The sequence below is a fragment of the Mustela nivalis genome (genome assembly GCF_964662115.1).
Source record: "Mustela nivalis genome assembly, chromosome: 20".
NCBI classification, from domain to species: domain Eukaryota; kingdom Metazoa; phylum Chordata; class Mammalia; order Carnivora; family Mustelidae; genus Mustela; species Mustela nivalis.
In genome coordinates this window covers 34,414,771-34,441,860 of record NC_139039.1, presented here as the reverse complement: position 1 = coordinate 34,441,860, position 27,090 = coordinate 34,414,771, and the positions used below count along the sequence as shown (strand labels likewise).

Sequence of the window (27,090 nt, the reverse complement as noted above, 5' to 3'; positions counted from 1 at the left end):
CAGTCCTGTTTCTCTACCAATCACAAATCCTACAGGTTTTTCCAGTATTGTTTTTATTGGGCAAGAGTGCATTTTCTCAATACTTTATATTCAACTTTATGTGAAAATAATTTTAATCTTTATGTGAAAAATACTCCTTGAATGCTACCTGATGTCATCGTTCTTACAAGGTTGTCACACAAAATCTATACTTGATTATAACTGCAGAATAACATTTCCTAAATGTTATGCATAGGTACAGCTTAGACAGTATAGTATTGTATTATCACCTTGTGTACCCACTGATTTGTCATAAAACGCTATGTGCATCACCTCTTTTCATGATGGAAGAGTTTTTTTATTCATTAGCTTTGTGCACCATAGCTTTTTTGCCACTGAGCATACAATTAAATAAGACTTTTCATTAGCTGAATCATTGAACATTATATAAAAAACTAATGATGTACTGTACCTTGGCTAATTGAATTTATATTTAAAAAGATAGCTAAGTCCTAAAATAAAAAGCTTTTCAATTGCATTTTTAGAATTATATCATTGTGGTAACAGTTTTGATCACTTTTATATATTTTTCCTTTCCTTATGCATATTCTCTTTTGTTCTGAAAATTTTCTTCATAATAAGTTCCTCATGCTATTTCTAAATATCTTAATTTGAAAGTTGAAAGCTTTATTTGCGCAAAAAAATTATGAATATTTGGGTTATTTTCATTGTAAGTAATTCCCTTTGAAATGTCTTAGACTCTTTTTTTCAGAATCTGGCTTAAGCAAAGTAGACATTTGCATTTAGTCAAACTTTAAAAAATCAATATTAGAATTTGAAACTGCCTCTGTATTTTTTACTTCATCATTCTGTTTTCCACAGTAATAAAAATTTTACTTAAAACAAGTATTAGTTTGTTTAAATGTAAAATGTTAAAATTATCATGAGGTTGAAAAATATCGCACTTGATAATATCCTTTCAGAAAAAAAAACAAAACCGAAACCAATGGATAATAGTACTACCTAACCGTCTTAGACTATTTTGGGAAGAATTAAATGAGTTAATATTTTACAGAGTTCTTAGAAGTACTTACAAATAATGAGCCATTATAGAAGTCTTTTCTGTTTTACCTATATGACATTGTTTCTAGTTCCTTCTCTTCCTTGCTGTCTCTCTGGAAACACGCATTCAGAGAGCCCATGTTCCAGAGGCATTCTTCAAGTGTTTGATGGTGGTTTGACCCATTCAGAGTGTCTCATCCCTTATTGGGAAATTCGACTTCTGTTAATGTAGTCTAAAACCACATCAGCTTTTTATTGGCCTTTTTCATGGACTTATCCATTCCTTCTGTAAATATTTATGGAGTTACCGTTTTATGTCAGGCCCTGAACTAGGAGTTAGGCTTCTGGTTTCTGCCTCTTGGAACATTAAGAACATAAATTGAATTTACTGTCAATGAACAAATTAAAACTGTGTCTTTTTTTATATCATTTCCTCTTCCTGGGAAATACTACTTATCCCATCCATTAAACTCTACTGCTTCCTCAAAGTATAATCCAAATCCAGCTTCTTTCCAGGACAGTTGCCCAACAGTTCACAGACTTTTCTATACGTCACAATCATTTGGAAAACCTTGTTGTTGTTTTTTAAAATATTTATTTATTTGACAGAGAGCATGTGCACAAGCAGAGAGAGGAGAAGAGGGAGAAGCAGGCTCCCCGCTGAATAGGGAGCCCGATGCAGGACTCGATCCCAGGAGCCCGGGATCATGACCTGAGCCAAAGGCAGAGGCTTAACCGCCTGAGCCACCCAGGCACCCCTGGAAAACCTTGTTACAAATAGATTCCTGGGTCCTAATTCCATATGATCTGATGTGCTTATTCAGTTTGCTGATTCGGATGCATTTGTAAAGTATCTGTGTTGGGAGGTTCATAATCTCTGTCTTGAGTTAGAAATTTATCAGAATACTTATTTTATATATGATTTATTTGATCACAGTAATAGAGAGGGGAATACAATTAACTTTTGTATTTCTTTTATAGCTTAAAAGGGTCTTTTACATGCATTATTATATTTCTCTTATTCATGTGGAATAGGTATACAGCTATTTTTATTTATCTGCATTTTATAGATGAGAAGACAGATTTAAGAGGTAAAGTTACTTGTGTTCATCTAAGCAGTACTAAGATTTGAATCTAAACCCTGATAAGACATAGATTGCAGCATTAATTTTATTACTAAATCCCTATAGTTGCATTTAACTTTTAATTTATGTAATCCTTATCTTCCCAAGATATTATATTTGTATCTTATATTTAAGATCCTTTAAAACAGGAATTTTATCCCTTATTAACTTATATACCTAGAGTGCCTACAGCAAGTCCACACAAAAACTCAGTAAGAATTCATTGCTTTAATATGTAGTTTCTGAAAGAAAAAAACTCCATAAATGTCTATATATATGAAGCATATTATAATATGAGTAGTTTCAAACCCAACGGGAGTTTGGGTAGTTTCAAACCCAACAGGGGTTTTCCTTTCATTATGGAAACACCCTGCCTATGTTGCTTGTACTTGTTAGGATCACTTTATAAGTCTGACTCCCAACTAAGAAGGTGGTAATATTTTTTCTTAATAACAAGCCTAGTCTTGTATTTTAAGTTGTTCTAGAAGTATACAGTAGGAATACTATTTAATGGTACACTCTTCTTCCTCATGTCTCTATGCATGTCTGTATTTCATTTCTCCTAGGGACGCCTGCCTCTCTCAGCTGGTGCTGGAACGCAGGTGATGCCGTGGCCTTTGTTTCCCACAGAGGCCCCCTGTTCATCTGGACCATCTCAGGCCCAGAGAGTGGAGTGACTGTGCACAAGGAAGCTCACAGCTTCTTGTCTGATGTCTGTGTATTCAGATGGCATACCCAGAAAAAGGGAAAGATTGTATTTGGTCATATTGATGGAAGCCTATCAATTTTTCAACCAGGTAAGAATTTAATTTAGTCAAGTTTCTTTTTCTTACCTTATGTAATTTCTTGTTTACGTAGCATACAGCCAAGGTTCAGAGTATTTTATTTTATTATTTTTAAGGTTCACAGTATTTTAATTTTAAAATAATAGTTCTACAAATAATATCCAGCACTAAGAATTCACTTTTTTTTTTTAAAGATTTTATTTATTTATTTGACAGACAGAGATCACAAGTAGGTAGAGAGGCAGGCAGAGAGAAGGGGGAAACAGGCTCCGTGCCAAGCAGAGAGCCTGATGCAGGGCTCCATCCCACGATCCTGGGGTCATGACCTGAGCTGAAGGCAGAGGGGTTTAACCCACTGAGCCACCCAGGTGCCCCACAAGAAGTCACTTTTATTGTAATATATTTAACTCAACCGTGTAGATTGTGCTTCGAGTTAACCCAAATACAGTCATTTGCCCCATTATTTTACTTTTTAAAGTCAATTGTTTATTTCTATACATTTACTAAGAAAATGGCCTGAATGAGTAAGGACATTCAACAGAATATGATGGCTTACTAATACAACTCAAAAATATTTTCCCATCTGCTTCTAAAATACCAATGTGATGCCCGTAGGTCCTTAGCAAAGACTTTGAACTTGAGGTAGAAAGGAACAATAAATCTTTCGATCCCCCCATTAGCTAATTAATTAATCTAGCTGAATGAAGGGGTCTGAGAAGCTAATTTATGTTTATTTTTTCCAATTTAAACAATGATAAAGTGTGTAATGGGAAAATCTGAAAATTACCTGGATAGCTCTCCACGCAAAAGTAGTATGGTTACCCTTTGAGAAACATGTTTTTTGCCATCTGGCATTGCTGTTGGTGTATGGGACTCCGGACTCGCCAGATAGACGGATAAAAGTGCTTTTTAGGAATAAGATCGCTACTTTTAAAAAATGTGTTACATCTAATTTATCTGAAACTAAGAGAAGAAAAAAGAAATTAAAATTGAAAAGAAGAAATCCTGAAAATTTGAATAAATATTTCCTAAAGAAATCTTCCTAATGTTAAAAAATGATATATAAAACATTGCTATTTGGGGGCCATTATCTCAAACACAATTCAAACGGGATCTGCTGTTTTACCTCTTAAAGCAAGATGACAATAAATATGCATGTCTGTCTTCACCACCTCCCCTCTGCTCTTTGTGCATATCCTCGTCTTCCTTCTGGTCATACTAATGTAACTTGGGGAGGCTTTTATCTGTTTTCAGTTGGAGGGGGGACAGGTCTGTGCTTGTTTTTTGCTACTTTTGGATTTGTTGTCTCAGACACCTCCACGCTATCTGTTTTGTCCTCTGCGTTGGGAGAAAATTCTGTTTGAGAGTTGGTCATTAGGCTCAGGGTTCAGTGACCTCATTCACAGACTTTCTCTGTTTGGATCTGGTGCACGCCACTTCTTTTCCCTCCTGGGCTCTTGATTTCCTGCGGTCTTCTTTGGTCCCAGGGAGGTAATTTAGGGAAAGTCAGGATGGCCGTGTGCTGTGTGGTTCCTCCTCGCGATTGCGTTCTGGGGGTGTAACCAGATCTCAGTAGGGCCTCCCCACCACTCCCCCAGCGAGCCCGTACCCAGAGACTTCATGAGGATGGCAGTACTTTGTTTTTGAGGAACCTGGTGCTGTTGAGCTCTAGAGAGGATAAGGAGGAGTGTGCACGCACTTTGGCCCACATTTCATTCTAGATATTATTCACATTTTGTAACTTGTCATTTTGACCATCTCTTTTTCACTGACTTAAGGCTTTCTTTTCTTGCTTTATTATTATTAATATATCTTTATTAGGTACTTTTTCTAATTAGGTATTTTTGAACGTATTAAGTCCTAAGACATTCTGAGACTTTGTATTATATCTCTAAGATATAAAACATTGAGACACTGTATGCTTATTCTGCAGTTGAAAGGATAGGGAGGCATAAAGACGTCCTTTGCACTTTGTGTCTCCCTTTTGTGGGTTTAGGTCAGGGTGGAATGTATAATATTTCAACATCTGACCCATGACTTCCAGAAGAGGCCATCATTCTGCCACAACTCACCTTCAGTTATTAAATGAAGTAATTTGTGCATCTGTACCCATATCTCCCATATCGTCAAGTATTATTTTTCTGGATCTACCCATGGATTCATGTGCTAGGGCTTACCCTAACAGAGTCCCACACTCTGGGTGGCTTAGATCAACAAATGCATTGTCTTGCAGTTGTAGAGCCCCGAGATAGGAGGTCAAGGTGTCAGCAAGGCAAGGCCCTGTAGAGACACCAGGGAAGCCTTCGTTCCAGGGCTCTGTCTTAGCTTCTGGTCGTTCCGTAGCTCGTAGCAGCCCGGCATCAGGCTTCACATGGCGTTCTCCTTGTGTGCTTGCAGTGCTGTGTCCGAATTTCTCCTCTTTAAAAGGACACAGTCACGTTGGATAATGGTTCACCCCAATGACTCATCTCAATTTATCATCTGCAAATACCCTGTTTCCAAATAAAGTCACATTCACAAATCCTTGGAGGTTGCGACCTCTACATCTTTTGGGGGGACACAAATTCAACCCATAACAACCCCATACAGAGTTGTTGACCTCATTTATTCCATAGGATGTTTAGCAGTGGATATGTGCAAAACATTAGGGAAGGTATAATCTTCTGTGTATTTTCCTTTTGTGTGTACATGAGCTAATGGGTCATGAAGGAAATACTACTTTTTATTCTGATGCTCAATTCTGTATTGCGGCTTGAAGCTTTGAGACTATTAGCATTATACCGATAATTGTTACGCTTTTTACTTTTCCTAAAGAGTGGTCACCTTTACATTCTTAAGGACTTACTGGCACAACAGATTGTTCTATCTCTAATAACAAGGAAGAATTTATGTCTTCCAGCTTCTTGCAGGAGACTAAGCCCTCAAGCTCTCTACTGTCGGGTCTTTATCTCTTTTGGAAGGAAAAGGAAATATTCATGGAGCTAGCTTTTATGCCTCCTCCCTTTCAGTCTGAAAACCACTTTATTCTGTATTTATGTATTGGATTTTCATGTAAAACTTCACAGTAAACAGAGGACTCTAGAGCCAAAAACATTAGAAAACTGCTCTAGCTATTTTAAATTATAGTTTTGGACAAGGCTAGGTCATCAGAATTTTTTTTATCTTCATAATAGAAATGTTTTCATTGAATTGACTTTGGTGTTATTCCAAGGATGTGCATTAATCTAATTTGCTTGGTTTTATTTTAGAAATGTTGATGACATATTCCCTGTGTAATACTGTGTTCCCTTTCTGAAAACACACAAGTTTTCTGGTCTCAGTTCTGGGAAAAGTTGTGCTTCTCCTGAATACATTTTTTTTTTTTTTTGGTCTTTTTATTTTATTATTATCCTATGGACGCCATGAGTTATGTAACCTTTTAAGACTTTTTCCTCTTTGCTTTGGCCACCAATTTCAAAATAAAAATTTGAACAGCTATGTGGATTATACACTACTTTATTATCTCATTTTTAAACTCCAATTTTCCCTTGTCCTGGTTTTTGTTTTTATAAGATTTTATTTATTTGACAGAGAACACAAGCAGGGGGAGAGGCAGGCAGAGGGAGAGGAAGAAGCAGGTTTCCCACTGAGCAGGAGCCCAACATGGGGTTCGATCCCAGGACTGTGGGATCATGACCTGAGCCGAAGGCAGACCTTAACTGACTGAAGACACACATGGTTTTTGTTTTTTATACCGAAATTATGTACTTACCTTCTTATTGACTTACTCTTCTCAAATGCTTCGTCCTTATCTGATAACACAAGTTGCCTGATATTTGTATAATAAAATAGAATATAAATAAAAATAAACAAAGTATATTAAATAATGAAAGTATTATCAGCTGTTTTAATGGCTGGCTGTAAAATTTTATAGACTTAGTTTTCTATTTTTTATAATAAAAATGTTGGTACTAGACAGAAGAGAAAACAGGACAGTAATTTATAATCATTTTTACCAAGCACGGGCTTTCAAGCAACATGATTTGGATACCATAGCATTTGCATTGCAGATTTTTCCACGTTTGTGTTACTGTTATTTTGATTTTTTTCACATTCTGGAATATTTTTCATAAACTCACTCACCTGAGTTTGTTTTAATTTTTAAATCAGGATGATTCTTAGTTTGTTTCAGTCTTTAATAACACATAAATTTTCTTCATAGGTTTTGTATATTAATAATTTTAGCTCAATCTTCCTAAATATTCAAGTCATAAGATGTCATCATAAAACTGGACAAATGTGAACATGAAAAAAAATAAGTTCTGCCTTTATCCATTCTCTGTCCTTACTCGCTGAAGGAATACTTTACCTAGACTGATATGTTATACTAAAACTCAGGTTGATGATGATTGCAAAAATTTGTTAAAACCAAATAAAGGAAATATCACACATAGCTTCTATGGTCTTATATGCAAAAATTCTTTTTTTTTTAAAGATTTTATTTATTTTTTTGACAGACAGGGATCACAAGTAGGGAAGCAGGTTCCCTGCTGAGCAGAGAGATCATGACCTGAGCCAAAGGCAGAGGCTTTAACCCACTGAGCCACCCAGGCGCCCTTATATGCAAAAATTGTAAATAAAATGTGAGCTTAACATCATAAAGAATAATGTATTCTGAGAAATTTAATCCCAACACAGAAACTGTAAGGTTTTCAGTTCATTTTACAAATAGCTTATATGGCCAAGGAAATTGATTTTTTTTTCTGCTTTTATTCTCTGACATGTTGAAAAACACTATGTAATGGTGATACTGCAGAACGAGCTGTGGTATCCGTCAGTTGGGTTTTTGTTTAGTAAACACGTCTGGCCGCGTCTATAATACTCGGGGAGCTGGTTCTGCGAAGACCGTGGTCTCTGAACGCCGTTGGTTCGCCGCCTTTCCTCTGGGAGCGGGAGGCGGCTCTCGGGAGCCCGCGTGCTGCACCAGCAGAGGCCTTTCTCTCCCCGTTGCCAGTGGTGTCTACATTTGGAAGGAGCAAGAGGATTGTTGGATAATCCTTTGCTTCATTTAATTCCGCATGTTTTACGTCCCTGTTCTTCTGGCTGCCTCGTTCGTGCTGGTTGCCAGGAGCGAGCGCTGGTTATGACAGACGCGGCGATGCATGGGGGGGACTGGAAGGACTGATACGCTGCTTCTCACGGGTCCCACTCACTGCACTTAGCCCCCGAAGTGACTAACTCCCTCTCTTACAAAACTCCACGAGCTAAGTATTGTTATGTTCTCCAGTAAACAAATAAAACACTGAGCCCTCAGAGTCCATGTCTTGTCCAAGAGCACAGAGCTCGTCGGTGGTGGCACAAGACTGTGCACCCGGGCAGCCGGCGGCCAAGTCTGTGGTTCTAAACACAGCACAGGGTCCCTTTTGGTTAGTGAGTCCTTCCTGTCCCCACAGGAACTGTAGTAGATGACAGGATCATGGGCATTGTCTATCTCTTCTTTTTCTTTTGGCATTTCAGTACCAAATAGAAGAAACTTTCAGGGCACCGGAGGTGGCCAGAGCAGGGCAGTTTGGTCTGACTTTCCTCTCGTTCCCTGCACTCCCGTGTCTGTTAGGGCCTCTGCACACCAAGGCCAGATCTCTGTTCCCAGTACTCTCGGAGACCAGAGCTGTTAAAGAGGAAATTAGTATGATCTCAGTTGTTGATTTTCTTTTGAGCATTTTGTTTAAAATCTTTTTCTTTATATTTTATTAGGTAATAAAAGTCAGAAACATGTTCTGAGACCTGAATCTCTTGAAGGGACAGATGAAGAGGACCCAGTGACAGCTGTGGAATGGGACCCACTGTCTACTGATTATCTCCTTGTGGCTAATTTGCATTTTGGAATTCGCCTGCTAGATTCAGAATCACTTTATTGCATAACAACATTTAATTTTCCCAGTGCAGCAGCTTCTGTGCAGTGCTTGGCCTGGGTTCCCAGTGCTCCTGGGATGTTTGTAACTGGGGGTAAGTTTACCCTGTTACCCAAAGTTTTAAATATATGTATATTCTCTAACTGAGTCAGGGAAATTATATTCTTTTTTTTTTTGGTTAATTTTGTATAAAATGTATTAATATCCTAATGTTATCATTTATTATAGTAAATGCTTACTTTACTTTTATTTATACTGTATGTCGTTAACATAAAGACAAATATGAAATGAAGGCTCAATTTTCCAGGTTTCTGCTTATAAATTGGAATGTATTCTGTATGTGCGACATGTGCCATGTGTTTGTGTTTACATTTATCGTTGTGTTGTAGGAGTATAGTCACTGAGTCTTATGGTGACTCTGTTTAATCACTGGAGGAACTGCCAGAAAGTCTCCCAAAGTAACTTCTACGTAATAGGTGGGATTTGGAGGAAGTGAGGGAGCTTTCTAATTGGTCTTTGGTATATCAGGCAGTCTTGGTTGCAGGTGAGCAAGGGAGCAGTTTACATACATTTCAAAAGACAAAATATTATTTACTGTTAGAGGTGGAGAGTTCTTTGTAGCTGGCTTTCCTAGAGCAGGTGTGTCAATGGGGTGCTTTTTTTGAGATCAGACTCTGATGACCTTTATAGGGGAAGCTGCCAAAACAGGCAGTCTTTCACCCTAGGGAAGGATCTGGAACAGAAAAAAGCAAAATAAGCCAAACATTAAAAGGACGAATAGCATTTCATCTGTTTCTTTGGGTTATTGTACATTATTGTTTCAAGAATGTCTGTAAACTACAAATGTTGCAAGTTTAAGTTTTTGTTACTACTTTTATTCTGGGCATTTTATGTTTCAAATAAAACTAGTTAACATAATGCTTTTTTCTTGATCTGGCTAGATTCTCAAGTGGGTGTTTTGCGCATTTGGAATGTTTCAAGAACAACGCCTATTGATAATTTTAAATTAAAGAAAACAGGGTTTCACTGCTTACATGTGCTTAATTCTCCTCCAAGAAAAAAATGTAAGTAAAAATATCATCAAAATTCAGTATTTTAAGATGTTGGATTTATTGCTATTGAATAAAATGATCGATATAATGATATAAACATATCACATGAATATAATAAAAAAATAAATTTACATTGTAAGTTAACCTACTGGAAATTAGATAAAAATGTGGAAAGAAAAAGGAAAATAAACAGTACCAAATACTATATGTTACTGAGAACCAGATTTTTAAAATTAGCCTTTGACAGTATGTGTACTAAAGGAATGATCAAGGCCACACGATATCTAATATTACTGATTTGAAAATATTTAGAGCCAGGTTACATTTTTAAAATGCTAATAAATGGAGATATTAAGATAATATCTTATCCTGTAAGATAAGATAAGCCTCCTTTTCTACCCTACACTGGGGTAGGGCCAGAGAAGTAATATGCTGGACGCTAGCATACTGTTAATATATCCTGTATTTTTTTAAGTTACTAGTTTCTTTGTTTAGTTGTTATCATGGGATGACTGAAATATGACATATTGTCTTCTTTCATATTTTCTTTCTTATTATAAGAGTAGCCCCGATTCATTAGAGGAAAAACCAAAAATATAAAGAAGCACATACCAATCTTGTCATTATTAAGCAAATCCTTTCAGGCTACCTATTATTAGACATCTTGGTTTTTTCCTCCCAATTTTTTAAAGTAACAGAAAGTGTGGAATAAGAAAAATGATGTGAAAATGAAAAATTTTAGATGTAGACATACTCATCAAATCCTTTAAAAAAGTACAGGGGCACCTGGGTGGCTCAGTGGGTTAAGCCTCTGCCTTTGGCTCGGGTCATGATCTCAGGGTCCTGGGATGAGCCCCGCATTGGGCTCTTTGCTCAGCAGGGAGCCTGCTTCCCCCTTTCTCTCTGCCTGCCTCTCTGCCAAATAAATAAATAAAATCTTAAAAAATAATAATAATAAATAAATAAATAAATTACAGATACATAGGTACATAAAAGGTATCAACACAACCCATTCTAAAATATTAGAAGAACTGGCCACCGAACATATTAATTTTAATGAAGCTGTCAGCAATATTTTATTGAACCAAATGCCTCTTTTGTTATTAGTAGTTTATGCTAGTTTGGATCTACTGTCATTCTCAGATTCTGAGAAATGAGTATTATCCAAATGAGTGCAGCAAAGAAGACTTTATAATATTTGGACCAAAAAGAGAATTTATTGGGAAATATTTATCTATATTCCACTATATAATTAATATAGATTAGCCTGATCATTTCCAGCAGTCTCATTATTTTGAATTATGTTTGCAAGAGAATATTCATGTTCTAAGGAAAAACTTCTTGAAAGAAGACAAAAAATGAGGTAAAGAACATACAGAGAGACATTTATATAATTTAAAATTGAGACATGGAAGTGAATGAACAGCGAAAATAAACCTGAGGAAGAAGAGGGGAAAATTGAGATGCAAATGTATGTCAGACAGTTGTGATTCTTAATTTGGGTGCTAAACTACAGTGAATTATAAAGAACTTCGAAAAGAATTATTTTCATTGGATTGGAAATTAGTGGAAGAGAGTTATTAGCTTTGAAATAAAAACATTCTCATGCATGTTTGTATGTGTAGAGGGGAAGTAAGTCATTAGTCAGCATTTTGAAAAAATTCTAATTAAAAAATAATGATGCTGCCGTTTCATTTATGGGGCGATAAGAAATCAAATAGTCACAACATGTTGTGGTTCCTCACTCAGTAATTTCCACCCATTTTGCTGCACCTGCATTTTTATACATCTCTTCAAAATAACATCCACTTTTATGTACCCATATGTATAATTTTTGGCAGTGCTGCAGAAGCACTTCTGTGGCGGAAAATGGTTCTTGCCTCATGGTTTGCTGACATAAATTCTGGATAAAAGAAAGCAGGGGCCTTTTTACAAATTAGACCCCGTGGTTTCATTCCAGTTTGTGGGAAGCTGTTGGTGTAAATATTGACTTGTCTATATTTTCTTTTTTAGTTTTAGCCCAGTCTCCAACTAAAAATCATTATATGTCCTCAACAAGCGAAGCAGTTCCACAGCCGACTTTGACACAGAATCAGGCATTTTCTCTTCCCCCCGGGCATGCAGTGTGCTGTTTCTTGGATGGTGGAGTTGGACTTTATGACTTGGGAGCCAAGAAATGGGATTTCCTTAGGGACTTGGTATGTTTGTCAACCCATTCCTACTTTTATACACCACACTTATTTTGTGTTAGCTCTTGATGTTTTCTTTTACTTACATGCTATGACTGTTTACGTTATTTTCATACAGAGTTGTACGTTAGGACTTTATCTTGGTTGGCTGAAACATTTTAGAATTACATGTAGAATGAGAGATGACAAAACTAGGACAATTCTTAAAATTTTAAGCATTAAACTTCTTTCAATATTGATGTTTATTTAGCTTATTGTGATTATTCTGCATGGTTGGTAGTGTTCCCATTCTTGTGTACGCCCCGTTGGTCCTTCATATAGTATTGGAAAATTACACTGCAGTACTATATTTTGGAAGCAAAACAAAAAATAAGTATTCTTTCAGGAGGAAGGACAAGTCCATCTGTACCAGTCACTCCAAACTTTATTGTTCCTATCTGTGAAATGAACAAGGTTGGGTTCAGTGTTTCCTGAGATTTCTAAGACTTCTAAGAATTTTGCTGTTATCAAATCAATACAATCATTCTAGGATTCTGTGAACATTTGTTCTTGTGCTCTTTAAGCCTCCATATAAAATAAGAGTACATCCTCGCTGAGGACTCGCATTTTTGACTGGTTTTGTTCTATGTATACTTAAACTCCCTCAGTAATGCCCAGCACATAGCAAGACTTTATTCAGTTTTGTTGAATGAATGAATTTGTGAACAAATGAAGGCATGTAATAATGTATATTGTGTTGTAATTGCGATTTGTCAAGAATCCGCTTCTTTAAATCCCATTTCATAGTGCATAAAAATGCCTTCTTACTTTCTACAGGTCTGCACTAGTCTCATCTAGACATTTTTTTTTTAAAGATTTTATTTATTTATCAGAGGTGGGGGGAGAGCGAGCACAGGCAGACAGAATGGCAGGCAGAGGCAGAGGGAGAAGCAGGCTCCCTGCTCAGCAAGGAGCCCGATGTGGGACTCGATTCCAGGACGCTGGGATCATGACCTGAGCCGAAGGCAGCTGCTTAACCAACTGAGCCACCCAGGCATCCCAAGACATTTTTTTTTTTTTAAGATTTTTTATTTATTTATTTGACAGAGAGAGATCACAAGTAGGCAGAGAGGCAGGCAGAGAGAGAGGAGGAAGCAGGCTCCCTGCTGAGCAGAGAGCCCGATGCGGGACTCGATCCCAGGACCTTGAGATCATGACCTGAGCCGAAGGCAGCGGCTTTACCCACTGAGCCACCCAGGCGCCCCCTCATTTAGACATTTAAAAAACTTTTTTATGTTGGTTGTTTTTCTGAGGAGAAACTTAGAAAAGGAATCTAGAGCTATAATCACCCAGGTAAAGAAATTGAGGGAAAGAAAGTAATATTGTATCTATCACTTTAGGACAAATTTAATTTTGTCCTCGAGTGAAAAAATTGAAATATGGCCAAAAAAATCTTATAACATTATGTAGCTTAGTTATTTTTAAATATTCCTTTTGCAGATATCCTCTAGATTATTCCCTTTCCATGTCATTTTTTTATGTAAACTTGTTTCCAGTATGGTCAACTCTTCCTGTTCTTCAAATTACCATTTACTTTCCCAAAAATGTATGAAAAGGAAGAGAGAAAAATATAAGAATACATTTAAATCTATAAAAACTTGTATTAGCAAAGGAGAAATCATGCAATCTAAGTTCAGTAGCATTTCTGTTGACTGTGTATCTTCATGTTAAAATATTTTATTTAGAAAACTGATTTTTTTGATAGTTCTCATTAAAAACTAAAATATTCCTTGATTATAAATTATTTCAGTGGCTTGTTCTCACTTTAATAATGCCTGCCAGCCAGAGGACATAGTGATCTTTTTCCCTAATAATTTTCGAAGAATAAGGGTTGTTAGAAAATTTTGAACAAGACTAATTAAAAATCAAGATTATGCTGGATCCTTTTTATTTCTGCCAAAATCATGAAGTTCTTTTGGAGTATGTCATTGGTATAAAAAAGAGAAGGTTTGCATTTAAGGATCTGTAGTTTTAATTTCATCTTAGTCTTCTATCACACTTCCAGAAGGACATAATAGCTATCACTAGTTCATTGTTTTATACATTTCTAGGACAGTATCATGTATATGATAATCAGAAAAGATATGTTTTGCATTCTTTTGTTTTTTAACACCTTTGTATTTAGTTGCAGATTGGAGGCATTATGGTTGAATAAAATCTAGGTCTGTACGAAAGAGTAAAATAACAGCATAGAGAACATTCAGCCACAACAGTGATTCTCATTTTGTACTTACATATATATATGTATGTATAATATATTTTGTGTAAATATTTGAAAACTGTAGTACATATGTCAACTTGATTATTCACTGTTGTTTTTAATAACACGAATCTTCCTCAGTAGTTGTGACTTCTCTATGCCACGTTCCTAGGGACATGTGGAAACGATCTTTGACTGCAAATTCAACCCTGATGATCCCAATCTTCTAGCAACAGCTTCTTTTGATGGCACTATAAAAGTCTGGGACATAAACACACTAACAGCTGTGTACACCTCCCCGGGTAATGAAGGGGTTATTTACTCCCTATCATGGGCCCCAGGTAAGAAGTGTTTTATTAAAATCAAGAATGCAGTTAAATGACTCTCCTAACTTTTGTTTTCATTTGAATTATATCCTTCTCTCAGTGCCACCTTGCTTCAAATAATTGTAGGGACAAATTAGTACCAATATATATGTTGGTTCAGTTTTTGTGGGGGTTTTGAATAAACTGCCCCATGCAGGCACTTTGATTTCTGGACCTTTCTTTATGACATAATCATATACAAAAGCCACAGTCAGTAAGGATGATCTTGACCATCTAATTTTAGCTGCATTTGTATAGCTATGCCTTTCAAGGTGTAACAGATTTTATGTGATAAAAGTTTTCCTTAATTTTCATATGAATCAAATACGTGAAATTTTTAAAAAAAATAATGTATATCTTTCCCTGATAACATCTGTTTTTATTTATTTATTTTTAAGATTTTATTTATTTATTTGACAGAAATCACAAGTAGGCAGAGAGGCAGGCAGAGAGAGAGGGGGAAGCAGACTCCCTGCTGAGAAGGGAGCCTGATGCAGGGCTTGATCCCAGGACCCTGAGATCATGACCTGAGCCGAAAGGCAGAGGCTTTAACTCACTGAGTCACCCAGGCACCCCTAACATCTGTTTTTAAATATAAATGATTCTATAAAATCACATTCAATGTTGACCATATAATTTGATAAAAATCCCACCACTGCAACATTGAAGAACTTCTGTGCCAGAATAGGGCCTTTTGTTTGATCTCAGAAAAATGCTTCCTTTATACCTTCCTGTACATAAAGGAGAGAAAAGATGTCCTTGAAACCTGACAGTTTTTTTTCCAAAACATTATTTCTCTATCCCATTTTGCACACCCAAATGAATTTTTCACTTTATAAAATATATAGAATGCTTTTCTTACTTGTCGTAGTGGTAACATATTTAAACCCACCTATAACCAGGATATAACTTATTTTTTAGATTATCTCCTTGTGCACAGAGATTTTTAGTCTTGAATTTATGGGCTGTCAAGGGTTTTAGATGTTTTTAGGGATGCTGGGAATCTCTTGGATTTTATGCATGAAAGTTTTAACCTATATGTGTACGTGCCTGTGTCTGTCAAAGATTATCATAGGAGTCAGATTTTCAGAAAGGTCCATGATACAAAAAAGGTTAGGAGGCTAGTGCTGTTTTATTTATCCCTTATTCCCCCCAATGAGCAGAAGATCCCAGAAGAAGGTTTTACTTCCAACTCTTACTCTGACAGTAGTTGTTTCTGTAAGCAGAATATACTTAGTGCCATCTTGGATACAAGGCCAATTGAAAAAAAAAAGTTACTTCACTAAGAAGTGAGGCACAAAAAGAGCTAATTAGGTTTCTTACCTGCTGCCTTCTTCATAGTCATCCCCATTTGACGTTTTGTGCTTACCAACATTTATTTAAGAGGGTCTGAGAGGCTCAGTAACTTCCCCAGTTTACGTGCCTCGTGAATGCTGGCGGAAGCGAGGTCTACACAGGCCGACTTGGGCCTGGGCTCCCGCTCAGTGCCATATGTATGCTTCTGCGTGCGGGGCCCCCGGCTGGTGGCACAGAGACATGGTGCTATGGCAGCTCCTCGTGGAACAGTTCTTCCTCCACAGGGTTAGCTCAGCCTCACACCTAAAACTTAAATAGAAAGTGCAACTGTCAAAATCGTTGTTCTGATTCATAACACAGAACCTGATCTTACCTAACGCATTAGTTCACTCTCTGGAATGCAGGACTGTTGGAAAATGAAAATTCTTTACTTTTTTGAAATTTGATTACTGATGAAATCACTACTTTTAGTTAAGTATGGTTAAAATTTAAAAGATTTACGAAGGTCGGTAGGCTTGGAAGTGAGTAGGGTTTAGAGGATTGCGTAGCTTGCTGTCCTTTTTGAGTAGCAACCACAGGAGAAGAAAAAGAAGTACAAATTAATATGGAAACTTCTCAATAATTTGAGAACCCAAAAAAGGAGAGCAGAATGAAAATACTAGAAAAATGGTATGGACTTATCTTTTTAAGGTTTTTAATCATTTATTCCAAAGTATTTCCTCCATGTCTTACTTGTAGGTAGCGCAGGACAATTGTTCCCTTCTTTTAATGCAGAAAGCCTCTTTGACTGCCTTGCAAAAAGCACTTATGTATCAGAACATCTGCTAACTTAGCAGCAGTTTGATGTTCATGGATCTTTCTGTTTCTTACAAACAAAGAACATTGTTTAGGTTTTTGATTTAAAGAACCTGGATTTTTTCATGTGTTCTGCTTACAGAAATGCTTTCCTAACCAAAAAAAACAACTCGTTAGATGAGTGTAAAGAAAAATGTAAATACTGACTGGATGAGTGATAGTATTGAAGAATTATTGATAATTTTTGTGTTCGTGATTATGATAATTTGGTCATGTTATTGAAAGTCTTTTAGACATTTGTACTGAAGTATTTATTGGTGAAATGATAGACTGTCAGAGATTTGCTCCAAAGAAACCCAAGAAAGACTATAGACAAAATGAGAGTTGACCTTGTTTTGATAATTGAAGCTGTGTTGATAATACATTCATTATACTATTTTCTCTTTCCATACATTTGATAATTTTCATCATTAAAAACTTAGAAAAATTTGGGATGCCTGGGTGGCTCAGTTGGTTAAGCAGCTGCCTTCGGCTCAGGTCATGATCCCAGCGTCCTGGGATCGAGTCCCACATCGGGCTCCTTGCTCCGCAGGGAGCCTGCTTCTCCCTCTGACTCTGCCTTCCACTCTGTCTGCCTGTGCTCGCTTTCTCTCTGACAAATAAATAAATAAAATCTTTAATAAATAAATAAATAACTTAGAAAAATTACATTGTAAATTGCAAGTCCTTTTCAAAAATTAACATTTTGGAAAGAATTACATGTGTGGCAGACATTTCATATAATGTCTAACAAATTGTTTCCTAAGGTGACTTAAATTGTATTGCTGGAGCAACTTCCCGAAATGGTGCCTTTATTTGGGATGTTAGAAAGGGCAAAATGGTGCAACGATTTAATGAGGTAAGGTGTATTTATTGGTAGCCGAATAGTATAATGTCTTATACTGCCTCATGTTTTGTAAATGCTTTTCTCTCTTAATTTTATAATCGCCAGGTTACATTATGTTCTGTCACTTGGGAAAAAAAAATAAGAGAACATACACATGTTGAAATGAATTCTGAAACATATAGATGGGTCTAAGATAAAAGAATTCACCTATAGTTGTATTAGACATTCAAAGGAATTCTGATTTATTCTCCACAAAATTATCTGGGCAAATATTCAATAGTTGTAAGAAAAGTAAACTCGAAACAAGTTCCAAATTACAGTCTAAATTCTGTTACAATTCACTTTTCACGTAGGGAGAGCCATTTAATGTCTTGAACCTGATTCTTCACCTGTAAGATGGGAAAGTTGGATTTATACAGTTTTGTGGACTTCCTTCCACCTCCCAAATTCTGTTCCTCCAGGACAAGTGCTAAGACCGCCCCCCCCTTCCTGCTGGTAGTGGCAAACATTGTACTTGACTTCTGCCTGGAATTTAATTGTCATCCTGTGTTTTACTGAGTCCCACTAATACTTGGAAACTGCCTGTGATCTCACTGTAGTATGTTAGATGTGTATCAAGGGAAATAAGAAAGGATCTCTCTTTTGAAATTTCATTCATTTCAAATGATTACTGTTGGAGTTTATTGAAGATATAATCTATTTGAAAATGACTTTAAAGCTATTTATACAAAAAACTGATCTTCCTCTGAGGATCAAGCAGCTTTGATTTTCTAGGGGACACTAAAGTAACATGGAAAATGCAGAATATTAGGGAAACTTTACCAACTACCAGTAAGCAATTTTGCCCCCTAAAGAGGAGGCTTTGACAAAGGCCCGTAGAGTTCCCATCCTCCCTTTCTCTCCAGCGCAATGCTTTCAGTTCAGCAGTGCCCTGACCTGCCCTCCGCCCTCCGGTCAAGAACAGCACTGATCCCATAATAGTCATATACAAAGAAAAGAAATAAATCTGAGAAAGAAACTTTTGACCTAAATTCAAAGAAGTTATCCTTGGGGGTCATTCTGTTGAACTCTTCTTACGGCATCTTGACCTCCTGTGACCTCAGATGTCTGCCCATCAGCACTGTGACGGCCCCACCCTGACCCCCCGACCAGCATCCTAGCATGGGGGGTGGGGGTGACCCTCACTTCCTTTCATGTCTCCCCAGAATTCTGGAGCATAGTCGTGACTGATAGAAAAAGTGCTTAAATCTGGGATTAAATCTAGGATAATTAATACGGGGTGGTGCTGGCTGTAATTAACTGAGTTACACACGTCTCACAGAAGGAAATTCCGGGTCTTAGAAGCCCTAAGTTGCACTTTTCCTGGGATAAACGAAGCTGATGTGAGGCCTCCACTCCTTCAGTTCCCTGAATATAGAGACTGCCTCCATTTTATGCGCATCTTTGTATAGCTACCCCCTTGATCCACACAGAGGGAGTAAACAGCAAGCTGGAGACCACTTCAGTAATGTTGCCTTAAAACTCAAGACTTTAGTCTCTCCCTAGCAGCAGCCACAACTGAACTGCTACATAAAGTTAAAGAAAAGTTGGAAATGGATCGATGGCAACATTTATTGTCCCACGCCCTGCTGATGAATGACATTCCCATGTGTAGTGTATTCCTTGTGGCTTTACAAATCCTCATCATACTGGTTGTGACTCTATCCCTCCCCACCACCCTAATCCAAGAAAGCAGAGGAACAGGTCAATATAGAGTGGTTTGTGACAGGAAGAACCTTAAATCCTTCTTTGTTTTTATAAAACAGAAACCTTTGGGATTTAGAACAACAACCAGTAATAACAGTTGCAGTATTTCTCCGGCTGTGGTTGTGGTAGCACCGGGTTAGGAAGTGGAGAGATCCCTGCCTTCGTCTCCATGCAGGCACTTCTGGAAAAGGCATCAAGCATAGCTTTATTCTGCAGATCTCGGCTCTCTGCCAGCGTCTGCAAAACCGAAACAGAGCCTCTTAATCGATATCTTAGCAGAGGGGGTTGGTTTTTTAAGTGTGATAGCTTCCTACATTTTTAAAGTTTATGTTCCGCTTCTGCTGTTGACAGTAATACCTCTGTTAGCATCATCTAGAGTAAGTTCCTAACAGAAGAGCAATACTAGAAGAAGTAAATAAATAAGAGAAAAAAAGGGGTGAATTATTTTTTATTGATAGGTATTTTGCATTTTTTGAAGCATGGAAAAAATGGAATATTCTGCGTTGCCTGGAGTCAAAAAGATTCCAAAAGAATAGCCACCTGCAGTGGGGATGGCTTCTGGTAAGTCCTGGATACAGAGTTACACTGCTTATTACAGATGCATGTGGTAGTACCAGTTGTGTCCCATTGGCACGTACATCCGGGTCGTCCGCGAGATCCCATTGTAGGCTCCGCCAGCTGTCGTCAGTACATGGGTACAAGCCCACACGGGCACAGACCGTGTTCCATAGCGGTACCAAATAAGAGTGTGGAGAGGTTTCAAGTAAATAAACCAGTCATTTCTTTCTAAATGAAAATACTTCCTGAGTGGTAACTAAAATACTGTGAATACCTCAAAGAGACTTTAAGAACTTTTCACTAAGAGTCTTATTAATCCTCATCACGTTTTTGAGGAAGTGGTATTTCAGTTTCACGGGTGATTCAAGAGATATCAAGTGGTCTAGACACTTGTTCGCCTTTTGTAGATGCTATTATTTATAAAAGGATGAATAGCCTTTGCAAGAAGGAATAAGGTAACACATGTGGGAAACGCCTAACGTCTCTGACTCTGTTTCAGAAGCCAGTGCTTTCTTAATTCTGCTAGATCCCAGGAGAAAGTAGGTTTCCAAGGAATATATTTGTAAGGGAAGAATCACCTTTGAGCTGAACAAATGTGTTTATCCAGATGTTGCTATTGTGCGGCTGTAGGTTTTGTCATTGTCGGCAGGTGGTAGAATCGCGCGTGGCAGCAGGCAATGTAGAAGAGATGGTCTCCTGTTGGGTTTGGCAGGGCCCAGCCCAATTTTCTCGTCCTCTCTTTAATTTCAGTGAAAAAGACAGTTGTTATGGAAACCAAAGATCTTTACCAGGAAGGGGAAATTTTCCAAAAATAGGCATATTAGTGATTTTTTTGCCTTGAAAAGAACTATTTGCTAATGGATAAATACCAAAATACAATAGATGTGCTTCAGAATTTTTGGATAACGTGATCCACAGTTAGCTTTACCACGGACTTTCAGGACATCACTGATTATGGTTATTTGGTAAATAACCATAGGCAGTGACTAAACATTTGCAACCACTTCCCAGTAGCCTCAGAAGTTTTCATTGGCCTATCTTTTCTAAAGACTTTTAAAACTCTGTGATACATTAATTTATACAGTTCCTGCTGCTGCTGCTGCTTCTTTTTCTTTTTCTTTTTTTTTAATTAACTGCCCTTTGTTATGGCAATGATATAGTTGGGTTTTAGAGCCTCTTTAACTTTTGCAGCTAAAATGTATTCTTTTGGGGAGAAGAGATCCTTCAAATTTCTAGTTATGTCACTCAGAATGTGCCACAACAGTGTTACAGCTTGCGTGTCTTGGACTTGGTAAAATAGTACATGCAACTTGCATTATAAATGAGCTCTTTGAAATATAAATTTTGAACTGCTAAATTTTGAAGCATATGTTAGTTATATCATTGTTTCAAAATATATGTGTTAAACTATGTTTTTTCTCAACTAAAAATATTCTATAAGAAATTCTATAAAAATATTTCTGTAAGAAATAGAATATAAAAATATTCTATAAGCAATATTCTAAATCAAAATTTATCACCTTCAAATTGATTTAAGTGGATTGCCATAATTAATACTGTCTGATATAAATATACTCATAATTGGTGATATCATTTACTTAATATTTTTAAATGTTCCCTGTGCTTTGAAGACAAGGTCTCTATCCTAAAAAACTTACTTTTGAATTATAAAATACTGGCTTTGTTTTTGTAAATAATGTATTCGTAATTTTTTTTCTATTAATCTATTATACTTAATTTCAGTATTATTCGAACAATTGATGGTAAAGTGCTACACAAATACAAACATCCAGCTGCGGTATTTGGTTGTGATTGGAGCCAGAACAACAAGTAAGAATTTCTTTTTTTCCCAAGATAAATAATAACTTCTGAGATTTTAAATAAACCTGAAATTTAATGTTATTCCCCCAGGTAATACTCATCACTCTCTTTAGAGTAATGATCTCGTTGTCTGGCCTTGTAATTGATTGTTTACATTAGCTGGTGTTTAGGAAGAAGCATAAGACTAACTAATAAAAAATGGAAATTTAGTCTGAATCTGTATGTGGCTTCTACCGTGGAAGTGTATGTGACCCTTTCCCTAAACCCTTTCAGGAGTCTCGCCAGTGGTGTTATTCCACCAGAACTTTCCACTGTCCTCCCCGCTGCAATGCCCTGAAACTGCATGATTTCCCGAAATTTAGAACTTTGCATAGTTTTGAAGGGTCATCCTTCCTTACAAGCCTAGTATTTACCATGTAAACATCAAGTCAGATTTAAAAATTAATCCAAGTCAAATCCCTTCTAAAACTGATCCTTCAAGTCACTGCACTTCCAAGAATCTTGCATTTCAAACCTCTTATTCTGTATAAAGTGTACTTGAAGATTCAAACCTCCTTTAGATATTGTGAAAATAATGTGAAATTACGTTTTTCCATATTGCAAGTGGAAAATATACATATTATAATATTAAAACCTTGTTATACTTGTGTTCTGGGTTAAATCACATAAAAAATGATGGATCTGTGTATTTCTTTCAGTAAATATACAAGAGTTTATAAACCTTATAAACCTATAAAACCTGTCAGAGGTTTTATGCAAAGTGAGCTTGTGCCCAGCCCCTCCCCCAAGACTCCCCATCTACGTGGCCTGATAATGTTCATAACAAAGCTGCCGAAGCCAAAATCCTTGGCCTCTTCTCTTATGCCTTGTCATCTGGTCTGTTTCCATTTCCAGTCGGCCAGCAAGTCCTGTGATGCGATCCATGTAAATGCTCCTTTTCCAGCCACTCCTTTCCGAACTCCCCAACCCAATACTACTTGTTTGCTTTTGGACTTCCTCAAAAGCCTTCTAAATCACATCCTGTGTCATCGCTTCCTTGTCTCCCTGCCCCACCTTCTTGATGTCAAAGTCAAAGTATTTAACAAGGGGGTCTCAGTACACCATTTCATTGCTTACACTGATTGTAGGGTAAAATGCAAAATCTTAGGGGCGCGACAGGGGAGCCCCCGTATAATCTGGTTCCTGTGTGTGTTTAATCATGCCATTGCAAGCCTGGCTCCCTCTTGTTCTTTGCATTCAGCCGCACTGGCTTTCCGTTTCTTGAACTAGTCAGCTTATTTTCATACTGAAGCTTTCTCTCATGCTGTCTCCCTATATCTAGGAATCTGTTCCCCACCCCATGCACACAACCCTTCTATATTGTATTTAGGGAACATCCACCTATATTCCAGTTCTCAGCATCAAACTACTTCTACAGAGAAGTGTTTCTGGATCCCCATGTTAGGTAAATTTCTTCTATGATATCCTGGGAGCACTTAATAAAAGTAATTATAACAAATAAAATTAATAAAGATTAGAGCAGAAATAAATCATAGAGAGGTGCCTACTTGGCTAGTTAGTGGAGCATGCAACTCTTGATCTCAGGGTTGTGAGTTCTAGCCCCATGTTGGGTATAGAGATTAATTAAAAATAAAATCTAGATAGGAAGGAAGGAAGAAAATACAAACTAAAACAAACAAACCAAAAAACCACATTAAAAAAAACAAACAATAGAACAGATCAACGAAACCAGGAGCTGGGTTCTTTGAAAAGACCAAGTCTTGCTAAACCTCTAGCAAGACTCATTGTAAAAAACAAACAAACAACAAAACCAAATAAACAAAATAACTAGTGGAAGAGGAGAAATAAGAGCCAATACCACAGAAATACAATTATAACAGAATATCATGAAAATCTATATGCCAACAAATTGGGCAACTTAGAAGAAATGAATAAATTCCAAGAAACATATGATCTACCAAAACTAAAGCAGGAAAAAATAGAAAATTTGAACAGACCAATCACCATCAATGAAATTGAATCAGTAATCAAAAAGCACCCAAGAAACAAAAGTTCGGGACCAGACAGCTTCACAGGCAAATTCTACCATTTAAAAAAGAGCTAATATCTTTTGTTCCAAAACTATTCCAAAAAATACAAGAGGAAGGAAAACTTCCAAACTCATTCTGTGAAGCCAGTATCACCCTGATACCCAAACCAGATAAAGCAACCAGGGGAGAAAAAAAAAAAAAGAAAGAACTACACACCAGTATCTCTCATGAATATAGATGCAAAAGTCTAACAAAATATTAGCAATCTGAATCCAACAGTATATTTTAAAAAATCATATACCGCCATCAAGTGGGATTTATTTCTAGGATGCAAACGTGGTCCAATATTTGCAAGACAATCAGCGTGATACATCACATCAATAAGAAGGATAAAAACCCTATGATCAGGGGCGCCTGGGTGGCTCAGTGGGTTAAAGCCTCTGTCTTCGGCTCAGGTCATGATCCCAGAGTCCTGGGATCGAGCCCCGCATCGGCATCGGGCTCTCTGCCTGCCTCTCTGCCTACTTGTGATCTCTGTCTGTCAAATAAATAAATAAAAATTAAAAAAAAATATTTTGTCAATAAACAAATGGATAGAATTATCTTGTGTCTGATCAATAGAACAGTTCCACATTTTTATTTCTGTTTATTGGTTAATAAGTATTTGAAATAAAAATTAGACATTAATGCAATGTTTTGTTGATTAACGTTTATGCTTACTACCAAGTATACCTAATAAATTTCAGTTTTATTCTTAAAAACCTTTTTAAAATGTTCTAATAGCAGTATCCATATTTTACATTGCCCCTTCAGTGATAAGTGAAAAATACTTTGAACTTATAAAAGTTTATTCGTAAGATATTTCTGAATTTCTAATTTGGGTATCTTTCTGTATGTATATTCCTTGACTGTTTATTATTTAATTTTTAAGATATTATATTCATATGTCCATATACACATAAACAAAAACATTCTCATGTATACATGTAAATATTTTTATTATGCAAAGTGTATTTTCCCACATGTAGAGACTGGCACATTTATCAGTGGGACTTAGGCAGATGTAAAATTTATAGGTTTTAGCACATTTATAGATTGGCATGCCAGTTTGCAAACTGGTGTATTTATATATATGGGCTTAAATAAATGCAAGTATAATAACCCATGTGACAAAAATCAACAGTTTGAAGTTTGCAGAAGATCATGTTAACAGTTGGGTCCAAAATGTGTAACTTCCGTATAGAGTATGGGGGCTGTTTGTATGATTGTTAATGTTCCTCAGAGAGACTGTTCGGGCCTAATTTCTATGGGTCTGCCTTAGACCTCCTGACTCCCTTTGGAATAGTGTTCCAAGTATGACAGCTAGGATGTCAATAGATATGAATGGTTGCTTAGTTACTCTCATTCTCTTGAGAATAACAAAGTTCACTGAAAGATCATATCCACGTATTTTACTTACAGAGAATCCCTAGTTGGAAGAGTTAAAGCATCTCAAGCTGGTGCAGCCACCAGAGACAATTGGGAAACTAGGACTGTGACTTTCTGTTATTGGTAACAAATAATATCAATATTTTCTCATGTTTTAATGTGCCATTGATGGTGTTTCAGAGACATGATAGCCACTGGCTGTGAAGATAAAAATGTTCGTGTTTATTATGTGGCCACCAGCTCTGATCAACCACTAAAAGTATTTAGTGGACATACTGCAAAAGTGTTCCATGTTAAATGGTCTCCTCTGAGCGAGGGAATTCTTTGTAGTGGTTCTGATGATGGGTATGTATTTTTGGATTCTAATTTTTTAGTCCTTAAACTCATAAGCTTATAATCTTCTAGAAATGTATATACTTATACATGATCCAGCTTATGGGTGGAAATGTTTTAAACGTGTGCATATAACCAGGATGTATAAGCCGTTAACAATTACCTAATTGCATTTAACCATAGTAAATTAAATTTTGCCATGCTTATGCTATCATGCTCGTGATTTCTATTTCCTTACTTGTTTTGCTTATTATGGATGCTTATTTCTATCTTATTAGCAACATAGTTAACAGAAACAAAAATTTTGGAAGAATCATTTCGGAAAGCGAAAAATCTGAAACGAACAAATCTCTGTAAAATATAGAGAAGAGTTTATTTTTAGTAGTGTCCTGATAGTTAATATGGAAAACAGCTGTACTCTGTTTTCATTAAGAATAGAAAACAAGAAGATGATCATGTATTTTTAGCATGAAGAGAATTTATTTAAAAATGAGAGTGATTTAACATTTTTTCCTGGCTTTGTGAAAAAGTTACTGAAATTTTCTCTCTATTTTATATTCAAACAGGATAGATTTTCATAGTACAGTTTGGTCCCTATTTGAATATGAGATAAATTTAGGTAAGAAAAATCTTACTTTATGCAGATAGAAATCATAGTGCACAGTAAACACAAGTTTAATATTGAATAATTGACTCTTTTCATCTTAAAACTTTGGCATCCATCCAGATTTCCTGAGCAAATCAATTGTGAGAGTTCTGTGGGTTGTCACTGGAGATGTTGCTTACAGTAAGGTTATCATGTCCCAGCGAATGAGTTGACTTAGAGATTGTTCGTTTCTTAACACAGACCTCAGTGTCTGAATGCTACTGCTACATTTTTATAAAGTGTAATTTTCAACCATTGTCTAAGAAGTATTTGTGAGAAAGATAGCAGTAAGATTATTTTACTTAATTATGCTAATGAAACTTGGAAGTCTTCTGTAATGGTAGTTATGGGTCCCTTTATATGGCTAGACAGGTAATAAGCTATCTAGCACCTTTAAATAATGCTTACGTACAATGGGATGTATAAAGCTTTTTCTGTGTTTTAAAATTTTTTTATTATTGGGACGCCTGGGTGGCTCAGTTGGTTAAGCAGCTGCCTTCGGCTCAGGTCATGATCCCAGCGTCCTGGGATCGAGTCCCGCATCGGGCTCCTTGCTCCGCAGGGAGCCTGCTTCTCCCTCTGACTCTGCCTTCTACTCTGTCTGCCTGTACTCGCTCTCTCTCTCTGACAAATAAATAAATAAAAAAAATTAAAAAAAATAAAATAAAATAAAATTTTTTTATTATTAATTGTTTTTTGACATATAATGTATTATTTGCCCTGGGGGTACAAAATGTAATTATGATATTAGTCTGATGTTTGCCTAATCTAAATTACATCACAAAGCAAGAGCACCTGTTCTAATGAGTGTCCCTTATGATAAATTAAAGTATTTTGATTCACTTCACTTTAACATTAGCTTACT

General features: G+C 36.6%; 1 protein-coding gene across 8 annotated transcripts in view; it reads left to right on the top strand.

The window, feature by feature from the left end:
• WDR17 (WD repeat domain 17) overlaps positions 1-27,090 on the top strand; it is a 101,202-nt gene that overhangs the window by 44,656 nt on the left and 29,456 nt on the right. For all 8 annotated transcript variants that reach the window (XM_082715837.1, XM_082715836.1, XM_082715831.1 and 5 more), the window contains 9 exons: positions 2,732-2,962; positions 8,684-8,935; positions 9,783-9,905; positions 11,907-12,091; positions 14,494-14,662; positions 17,584-17,675; positions 19,888-19,970; positions 21,711-21,797; positions 25,427-25,591. In XM_082715837.1, the coding sequence (XP_082571963.1) occupies positions 2,732-2,962; positions 8,684-8,935; positions 9,783-9,905; positions 11,907-12,091; positions 14,494-14,662; positions 17,584-17,675; positions 19,888-19,970; positions 21,711-21,797; positions 25,427-25,591 (1,387 nt within the window). The remainder of the gene's footprint in view (positions 1-2,731; positions 2,963-8,683; positions 8,936-9,782; positions 9,906-11,906; positions 12,092-14,493; positions 14,663-17,583; positions 17,676-19,887; positions 19,971-21,710; positions 21,798-25,426; positions 25,592-27,090) is intronic.